This window comes from Salmo trutta, chromosome 28 (genome assembly GCF_901001165.1).
Source record: "Salmo trutta chromosome 28, fSalTru1.1, whole genome shotgun sequence".
NCBI lineage: Eukaryota > Metazoa > Chordata > Actinopteri > Salmoniformes > Salmonidae > Salmo > Salmo trutta.
In genome coordinates this window covers 30245870-30255621 of record NC_042984.1, presented here as the reverse complement: position 1 = coordinate 30255621, position 9752 = coordinate 30245870, and the positions used below count along the sequence as shown (strand labels likewise).

Below are 9752 nucleotides of genomic sequence, written 5' to 3'. Positions count from 1 at the left end.
CACATTGTCAAAAATCGCTACACTAACCTACAACAGTTGAGATTATTTCACACTTTCCATCCACTGAAACAACCAACCCAAGTCAAAAGTGCTGCTATAGAGCTGAATTCAAGGTTTATTGAATACTTCACCAAATGCTTGGAAGATTACATCACAATATGTATAGCACTTATATGTATATTTATTTTACAGTTTGTATTTCTCCCATATACTGTATATTTATATATAGATCCCCAATCTTTAGGGAAAAGTAGAATTCCATAGTTGGAAGGGGGAGGAATGCTTCTCGAAAATATTTAAATGACATACATCCTTGTTTAAAAAAAAAATGTAGACAGTATTAAACTACAAATGGTAAAGTGGATAGCTATACACCGACATGTTTAGGAGAAACGTTTGGTTTTGCTTCATTCTTTCTCCTGTCTGGTGTATTTTCACTGACAGGCTGAGAAAGTACTGGAACGTTAATACGAGAGGACTCTGTTCACACAGACTCCATAGGTGTAAAACAGAACAGGGAAAATAGAAAAATAGAACCGTTTGATGGGATAATAAAATCTCATCCTTGCTATATACCATGGGCTTTGCCTTGTAGACCTTTACAGGACAATAGATTCATTCTAGAAAATAGCAATTAATACATTTTTGCGCTCAGAACATTGGAACCCTCCAAGACTCAAGTTTGGGGAGAAAACAGGAAATGTGAAAAAGAACATGCAGTAACCTTTCAACGAGCCCCTCAAGTAAACTGTCATGTAATAATCACTATAAAATAATGATAAAAAACAACAAATGAGTAAAATAGGGAATGTTAAAAACAGCCCATAGTGATTGACACAATGTAATTAATGGGGAATGGTGGCAGGGGAACAACCCAACAAGTGCAGCCATAGGGCTTATCCATTAGGGCTCTCTGGAACCCGTGGAGCCCCGAACACAGCCAGTCATAGGGCTTATCCATTAGGGCTCTCTCTGGAACCCGTGGAAACCCCGAACACAGCCAGTCATAGGGCTTATCCATTAGGGCTCTCTCTGGAACCCGTGGAGCCCCGAACACAGCCAGCCATTCCCATCAATGGTCATCCTAGCGTGGGACGCTCAATACAGGTTGTACTACAATACAAAAAACACAGGAGGCCAAAAACCAACCACCAATAACGTCAAATTAGAAGACATTTTACATAACGAAAAGGGACAGTAATAGGGATGAGCCTTGGTATCAGGCCAATCAGTTACAATATTTTTGGATCAGATCAACAAGGCCATCACAATGGGGGACACTGAGGATACTTTACTGTCTTATCATTTGCTTATCAACACAGGTTTCCAATGAGCCTCTCTGCCAGTGGACTTTTCAGCATATTCAGTAATTATTTTTTATTTGCTTTAGCATTTGGATATGCATGTTTGTTCAGTCTTAAAAACAGAAAGTAATCAAATCAACAAATGGGACAAACAAAATCAGGTACAGGATAGATATATATACACACAGTGCCTTGACTTTTTTCAAAATGTTGTTACATTACAGCCTTATTCTAAAATGGACAAAAAAAAATAATCTTCCATATCAATCTACACACAATACCCCATAATGACAAAGTGATTGGAGTCCACCTGTGGTAACACCTGTCTATATAAGGTCCCAAAGTTGACAGTGCATGTCAGCAAAAACCAAGCCATGAGGTCGAAGGAATTGTCCGTAGAGCTCTGAGACAGGATTGTGTCGAGGCACAGATCTGGGGAAGGGTACCAAAAACATTTCTGCAGCATTGAAGGTCCCCAAGAACACAGTGGCCTCCATCATTCTTAAATGAAAGGAGTTTGGGACCACCAAGACTCTTCCTAGAGCTGGCCGCCCGGCCAAACTGAGCAATCTGGGGAGAAGGGCCTTCGTCAGGGAGGTGACCAAGAACCCAATGGTCACTCTGACAGAGCTCAAGAGTTCCTCTGTGGAGATGGGAGAACCTTCCAGAAGGACAACCATCTTTGCAGCACTCCACCAATCAAGCCTTTATGGTAGAGTGGCCAGACGGAAGCCAATTCTCTGTAAAAGGCACGACAGCCCGTTTGGAGTTTGCCAAAAGGCACCTAAAGACTCTCACACCATGAGAAACAAGATTATCTTGTCTGATGAAACCCAGATTTAACTCTTTGGCCTGAATGCCAAGTGTCACGTCTAGAGGAAACCTGGCACCATCCCTAAGCATGGTGGTGGCTGCATCTTGCTGTGGAGATGTTTTTCAGAGGCAGGCCCTGGGAGACTAGTCAGGATCAAGGGAAAGTTGAACGGAGCAAGGTCCAGAGAGATCCTTGATGAAAACCTGCTCCAGAGCGCTCAGGACCTCAGACTTGGGCAAAGGTTCACCTTCCAACAGGACAACGCAGGAGTGGCTTCGGGACAAGTCTCTGAATGTCCCTTGAGTGGCCTAGCCACAGCCCGGACTTGAACCCGATCCGACATCTCTGGAGAACTGAAAATAGCAACGCTCCTCATCCAACCTGACTGAGTTTGAGAGGATCTGCAGAAAAAAATGGGAGAAACTCCCCAAATACAGGTGTGCCAAGCTTGTAGCATCATACCCAAGAAGACTCAACAAAGTACTGAGTAAAGGGTCTGAATACTTATGTAAATGTGATCTTTTTTTAAATGTTTGATACATTTGCAAACATTTCTAAAAACCTCTGCCATGTCATTATGGGGTATTATTGTGTGTCGATTGATGAGGGGAAAAACGATTTAATCCATTTTAGAATAAGGATGTAACATAAAATGTGGAAAAAGTCAAGGGGTCTGAATACTATCTGAATGCACTGTGTGTGTATATATATATATAATAGCATCAATAAATAATTGTAGTTCATTTGCCATTACACTTGACATTTAACGTCAGAGTGTTGAGAAACAGTTAGTAGAGAGCTCTGTCCCGTCACAGTGCTTTTCTCCCAGCAGGGGCTGTAGAACTTCTAGGGGGAGTCAGTAGGGCACCGGAACTTATCACCAACACTCCAAGCCTTTCCTTTGCAGAAGATAAACAGGAACTGATGACTTTCAAAGCATCTGCCCCTGAGGGTAACAATCTTTGCTTCGATTTCTTGCATCACTACACATTCCCCTACTTCTGATAGGGGAGCTCCCATACACCTCAGAGTCCCACCAGCCTCCCCGTTCCATCTCTAGACCCTCCTAGGGCGCCGGGGGCCGTGGCTGGCCCATCTCAGGTGCAGCGATGTGGAAGACGGAGCCGATGCGGAGGAAGAAACGGCGTAGAACGGCACGGAGCTCTGGGATCAGGTCAAACTGCATCATCTCACACAGGTGCGGGTAGTAACAGGAGGCATGAGGCTTGAACTGAAGAGGGGGAAAAAGAGCAGGCTATTTAGCATCGAAAAGCTATATGAAAATTAAGCTTCGAGTGGAGTGTGAAGTCAAAGACTGAATTGTTTGAAATATGTCCAAAGTTGAAAGTCAACATTGTATGTTTAAATACGACGAGGTAATACACCTGTTGGTGGGATTTGCAAAGGAGAAACATTTGTTAATCAAAGTCAGAATGACTCCTAAAGCTGCATACTTCCTGTTCATATCCGATTGATATGTGCAGAAACTTGTTGGTACCTAAGCAACCTTCCTTCCTTTTGTTACTCAAATTTACATTTTAGTAATTTAGCAGTCGCTCTTATCCAGAGCGACTTACAGGAGCAATTAGGGTTAAGTGCCTTGTTCAAGGGCACAGACAGATTTTTCACCTAGTCGTCTCGGGGATTCGAACCAGAAACCTTTCGGTTACTGGTCCAACGCTCTTAACTGCTAGGCTACTTGCTGCCCCAAATCAACTTGAATATAATTCAAGAAGTAAGAACAATGCTCAGGTTAACTGATTGGACACCCTATACGGGAAATCTACACTGAACCCGAGAGTCTAATTCAGAGATCCTTAATGTAGCCAAGGTATCCCAAGGCCCTGGGGGCAGTCCCTGGTCTGCCTGCACACATCTGATGTCCTCTTTTACATACCCAGGTCATTACACAGACAAACTGTCAAATAATCTGACTCCTTCCTCTACGGAAGTCAAATCCCTTGCCTAAGGGGAAAAGAGGCCAATGAAGGTCTGTCCTACAGCTCATTTTAAAAAACAGATCAATCTTGTGGGGCAAATATTTCAGTCCATGTGTATGTAGTGTGTGTAACTTGTGAATAAATGAATGTGTGCCTTGACGTCGGTCAGTCGAAGAGTCCTGGTGAGCAGCAGGAGGAGCAGGCTTGTCCAGGCCTCTCTGTGGCTCTCAGAGGTCAGGCTGATAAAGTAGGCCAGGGCCTCGCTGCACACACTGAGGAGAGGACAGGACACACAGGACCAACATTACCACATATCTCACTGCCAGAGGGGGAACACCCCCACAAACCATTGATGAAGAACCTATTACAGATGGGCCAATCAGGAAGACTAAGGATGACATGATGTAATCAAATTTACATTCAAGCTAGTCTTGTTGTTCAAGTAGCACAAGTAACTTTTGCAAATGTAACAATAATAATACATGGTCTTTATATAGCGCTTCTCAAGGACCCAAAGTCGCTTTACAATTGTAAAGAGCTTTCACAACATGATCCCTCTCCCTGTCTTTCCCTCCCCCAGGACACTCACAGCAGCAGTCGTGTCTGGATGTCAGGCCAGGAGTCCTGGAGCTGCCGGTCACAGTACATGCGGAACAGGATACGCAGGCTACAGGCCAGGCTACTGGTCTCCTGCTTGAGCAGATTGGGCTTCGACTTCCCCTTAAATCCTGAGACACAGAGAGAGGCAGACAGACATATGAAATTAGATGGACATACCACAGAGATGACAAGAGCATCCTGTATGACAGATCATCTGAACACACCAGACACACAGACAGTTGAACGCACCTGCTCTCCAGAGTGCAGTCCTCTGCTCGTTGTTAGAGTTGAAATCTCTGGCGAAGGTGTGTGACTCCAGCAGGCAGTCCAGCAGCTTGAATAGGTGCTGGGAGGAGAGGTGTCTGTACATGCCCTGCTCCCCCTGCCCAGGGTCCCCTTCCTCTGCAGCCTCCTCCAGAGCATCCCTCTGGGAGAGACATAGCACAGAGTCTAGGTCAATCCTCCAACAACATACAGTACACCCAAAACACCCTACTAAGTTGATGCATAAAAGCCCTGATTAAATGTGAATAAAGGTCATGACTTCAGTTTCGAGCCATTGTAGTTTAGCTCCATTATGACAAACCTGTGCAGCAGCCATATTTTCGGCATCTTCCTTCTTGCTGGTTGCCGGGTAGAAGACAATGTTGTCAATGGTCTGGATCAGCTCCAGCTGCACCACACACTTGATGAGCAGTCCAGCAAACAGCTTCTGGTCTGACACTCCTGCCACAGACAGAGCACAGCGGCATCAGGAAGACAGATAGGAACCCATGAGAGACTGAGGTCAAATGTGGAAAAGTGGAACACGACAAGGAGGAGGATGAGGTACGTATAAAGATAGAAATGTGAATTGAGGTGAGAGGGTCAAAAGGTTTCTGTAATTCGTTGCATACTGGCATGGGGTTTACCCTTCCAGGTCTCATCGCTGGCAGTGGACATTTGGCTCTGACCTCCTCTCTCTGACAGGGCTCTGTCATAGCTGCTCTGGGATTGGGTGTCAAAATCTACATCCTGTAGTATGTTTGAGAGAAAACAACTCGTGACACGAACAAAACGGCAAGATACTTATTTTGAAAAGTCAAATCACTGCCATATACTCATGTGTGTCTATAGTTAGTCAAATTAAAGCTATTGAGCCTATCTGAAGCTTCATAAATGTTGTTGTTTGCCCACCATGTGTTTCCCATCACCAGCCTCCTCTTCCTGACCAGCTGGTCGCCATGTCAACAGGCTGTTGAGAAGAGAAAATAGAATGTGCACATCATCAGTCATGTGGTCTATTGTAGGAAGGGTTTCCTGTGTCCATGACTTACCATGGCCCGCTGAAAGTTCTGCTCATGACTACAACATCTGACATCAGACTTGTTCTTGTAATGCAACGCAAATACAAGATCAGCATCTCTTACTATAACAGTGCGTTTTTGGTTTATGTGTGCAAATAAATATTTAAAAACACATTGAGAATTACTGTTGGATGCCTGTGTATGGTGATGAGTTGCAAAAGTGAAAACATCAGGGTGACAAAACAGGCCAGCAGCAGAACTCACGCGTGTGGGCTGGTGGTCTGGAAGATGTCCAGCATACAGGAGCAGGTGACGTTCCACACCTCTGGGCTAAACTTCTCCCCATTCAGGATGACCAGGTTCTCTAGGCAGTTAGTCCCTGACCGGGCCAACTGCTCATTATCTGGGGTAGTGGAGAGAAAATAGTGGTGCCATTCACCATTACGTCACCCAACTTCAAATTCCTGGTAAATGTTTCACAAAGAATATTACAGTGAATACAGCTTGAATTGAATTAGTTAAGTGTGTGTGTGTGTGTGTGTGTCAGCTGCTCTCTTTCCCCCCCTCTCTCTGGTGTGTGTCTCTGTGTGAGTCAGCTGCTCTCTTTCCCCCCCTCTCTCTGGTGTGTGTCTCTGTGTGAGTCAGCTGCTCTCTTTTCCCCCCTCTCTCTGGTGTGTGTCTCTGTGTGAGTCAGCTGCTCTCTTTTCCCCCCTCTCTCTGGTGTGTGTCTCTGTGTGAGTCAGCTGCTCTCTTTCCCCCCCTCTCTCTGGTGTGTGTCTCTGTGTGAGTCAGCTGCTCTCTTTTCCCCCCTCTCTCTGGTGTGTGTCTCTGTGTGAGTCAGCTGCTCTCTTTTCCCCCCTCTCTCTGGTGTGTGTCTCTGTGTGTCAGCTGCTCTCTTTCCCCCCCTCTCTCTGGTGTGTGTCTCTGTGTGAGTCAGCTGCTCTCTTTCCCCCCTCTCTCTGTGGGGAGTATAGGACCCACCTTGTCTGACACACCACTGCAGCTGAGTGAAGATGTCAGCCAGCAGGACCTCACTGAGAGGCTCATAGAACTGGGTGAAGACGTCACAGATGGCGTACAGGGCGTGGTTACAGGTCGTGGTCATCCACTCATGCTTCTACGATAAATCACAAGACACAAAACACACACACGCGAGCAACACAACAAATCACGAGGTTGAGTGAGTGACTGATGCAAAAGCCAGTGTTCATTACAGAAACGCCTACTCAAAACAAACAGTCATACAGTGGAACCAATGACAATCCCTACAGCCTCTCACCTCCGTCTGCTGCTCAGGGAGCTTCATGTTGTCGAAGATGCGGAAGACGATGCGGAAAAGGTCGTGCCACCAGTGCTTTTCAAAGGTGTGTCCGTAGCTCTTCATAATCTCAAACATCACAGTTAGACCCCTGTGACAGAAAGACACACACGTCAAGCGTACATGAATTTCTATTGGGCTCAAAGGATTACATTTGTGGTGCCTCTACACATGTAGGGTGAGCTACGGGTCAGATTCCTTACCTTGTCCTGATGTCCAGCTTGCAGCGGTTGATGATGCAGGACAGCTCAAAGAGGATGGGGAACCAGCCTCTCACCCACACCCGGTCCCCTGGGGCCACGTTCATGTCATCACTGGTGTACTCCCGCAGAGCCTGGGGACAGACGGGGAAGACCCATCAGAAGAACATTATCATGATGGACTGGCACCATCATGTACTTAACCATGATGCAAAAAAAGAATCCACTCCAAAATGCTGTTCGGTTGCAGGCTTGATTAGAAAGCACTTTAGTACTTTGTGATCTAGGTTTGGGATGTGCTTTGGAATTCTGTGGGATGCCTACCTGCGGCCGTTCAGCCACATATTTAGCACAGTGGCGTATGAGCCGGATGGCCTCCATACTGGTGTCAGGGAAGGCAGCGTTGCACACAAACTCAGACAGACATTTCACTGCATCCTGGAAGGAGTCTATGGCTGCTGCAAAGTGCTGCTGAAACGTGTTCACTGGAGAAGAGAAAGGAGAACTATTATCCAGCAGTCCATTTCTCCACCGAGCTGGCCACGCCCTTTGAGACAAAACAATGGTTGAGCCCCAGTCCTAACGTGTCGGTACTCACTGACTATGTGGCCAGTAGTCTGGAAGGCCAGCTCCACAATGTTCTCGTCGTGATCCGAGGCGGCCTGGTGGAACACAGAGAAGATGTTCTTCCAGCCGGAGCGGATGTTGGCTGCCTGGGAGTTGACCATCTGGGCTACACAGCGGATCACCATGTCCCTGATAGTGGGAGATCTGTGGAGGAAAGAAAGAGAGGGACAAGGAGTCAAGTTTGTGGCGAGTGTGTAGGCTGGATTTGGTTCTGTGCTTCCACATCATATCCCCTAGATTGTTCCAAATCACCTCTGCGTCTCTCCTTCTACTCCTCTCATATTTTCCTCTCTCAATAACTCTCCCTTCCCCCTCTTTCCCTTGGTCAAGTCTCTACCTGTTCTTCTTCACAATGTGTTCAAATGGCCGGAGGAAGTCCTTCTGGAAGCGGAAGTTAGCCAGCTCTCCTTTCTCCAGGAACTTCATGGACAGCTGCCTCAGAGAGTCCACCGCAAAGATGGCCACGTCCTCGTTGGGGTTGCAGCCCACCTGGTGGAGGAGCAGACGCACAGGCATAGATCCACAGTCAGTACATAGCAGGGCACAATACATTTTGTTTTTGCGACCCTTTTGACTTGGCTGTGCAAGTAAAAAATGTACTGACTGCTGAACATTCATCGCATGGTCACCTCACTCTAAAGTTCCAAACGTCCTATTTTTTGGGGCGTCGAAAAGCAGTATAGTGCGTTATCCTCATGATTCCTGTAATGAAAGTGTCCGCCGTGCCCCTGGGCCCGTTTCCCTGGGGCCTGCTGCTGTGATGAGCGAGCCACTTCCTCTCCCCCAATGTGGACTCCAGGATAGAGAAAAAAGGCTTCTGATTGTAGAACCTTTCAAAATTCAACTGCGGGAAAATACCTACCTTTGGAGGTAACTACTGTTGTTCTCAACTTTCTGTGGATATCATTTGTATTTGTCATCTCTTTAATAGAGATCAACAGCAACTATAACAGCAACTATACAACCAAGATATTTGATTTGGCTTTAAGATACAAAGTGCAAGTCGGCCAATGCGAGTGCATAAGGTAACAAGCTACAACTACAAAGTATTTTTAGGACATTCATTGGACTTAGATTAATACATGATTACTAGCAGTAGGTTTTATATTTAGTGTTCCTGATCTAGCTAATGTGCTTTGAGCTTTCACTTTCTCATGTGGTGAATTAGCCTATGATATTAGTGCACATAAAGATTCATCTCTATTGATCAACAAAATTCTGGAGGCCTATTTCAACAGTACAATATAACAATAGCCTATTGTCAACCCACAATTCATGACAATCACTGGATTAGGTTGCACATCAAAATATCTTGGATCATTCATTCCTGCTTGGACATGTTAGATGAAACAACTTATTTATTGAATAGCCTACCATCTCAGTAGTCTATTACACAGTCTAAAGCGCTGTCAATTACGTTATAAGGTGATTTAGAAAAATCTATGTTGTGTAACGCCGCAGAAAAAAGTAAATGGTGTGACCAGACCAAATCATGGGCTGGTGCCACCAACTGAAAAAGATAGTAGCACCATTACAGCCAGTGGAAAATGTTAGTCTGGAGGCTTGATAGACTAAGTCTCTGCACAATCAGGTTAGATTAAAAGATTTAGACTACTGCTGGACTAACAATTCTCAATGGACCATCTCAATTTAAAGTGTTTCT

The 9752-nt window shown here is 45.5% G+C and overlaps 1 protein-coding gene across 2 annotated transcripts in view; it reads right to left on the bottom strand.

Moving 5' to 3' along the window:
- Positions 1 to 3089: 3089 nt before the first annotated feature.
- Positions 3090 to 9752, bottom strand: part of arfgef2 (ADP-ribosylation factor guanine nucleotide-exchange factor 2 (brefeldin A-inhibited)) — a 38539-nt gene continuing 31876 nt past the window's right edge. The window contains exons 26-39 of one of the 2 annotated variants that reach the window (XM_029719573.1): positions 8427 to 8578; positions 8061 to 8233; positions 7787 to 7947; positions 7466 to 7596; positions 7224 to 7353; positions 6926 to 7061; positions 6209 to 6347; positions 5835 to 5892; positions 5555 to 5672; positions 5245 to 5384; positions 4908 to 5085; positions 4648 to 4786; positions 4213 to 4330; positions 3090 to 3349 (exon numbers count right to left, since the gene is read on the bottom strand). In XM_029719573.1, coding sequence (XP_029575433.1) covers positions 3185 to 3349; positions 4213 to 4330; positions 4648 to 4786; positions 4908 to 5085; positions 5245 to 5384; positions 5555 to 5672; positions 5835 to 5892; positions 6209 to 6347; positions 6926 to 7061; positions 7224 to 7353; positions 7466 to 7596; positions 7787 to 7947; positions 8061 to 8233; positions 8427 to 8578 — 1938 coding nt within the window. In that variant the 3' untranslated portion in view covers positions 3090 to 3184. The remainder of the gene's footprint in view (positions 3350 to 4212; positions 4331 to 4647; positions 4787 to 4907; positions 5086 to 5244; positions 5385 to 5554; positions 5673 to 5834; positions 5893 to 6208; positions 6348 to 6925; positions 7062 to 7223; positions 7354 to 7465; positions 7597 to 7786; positions 7948 to 8060; positions 8234 to 8426; positions 8579 to 9752) is intronic. The other variant, XM_029719574.1, reaches the window with a different exon arrangement.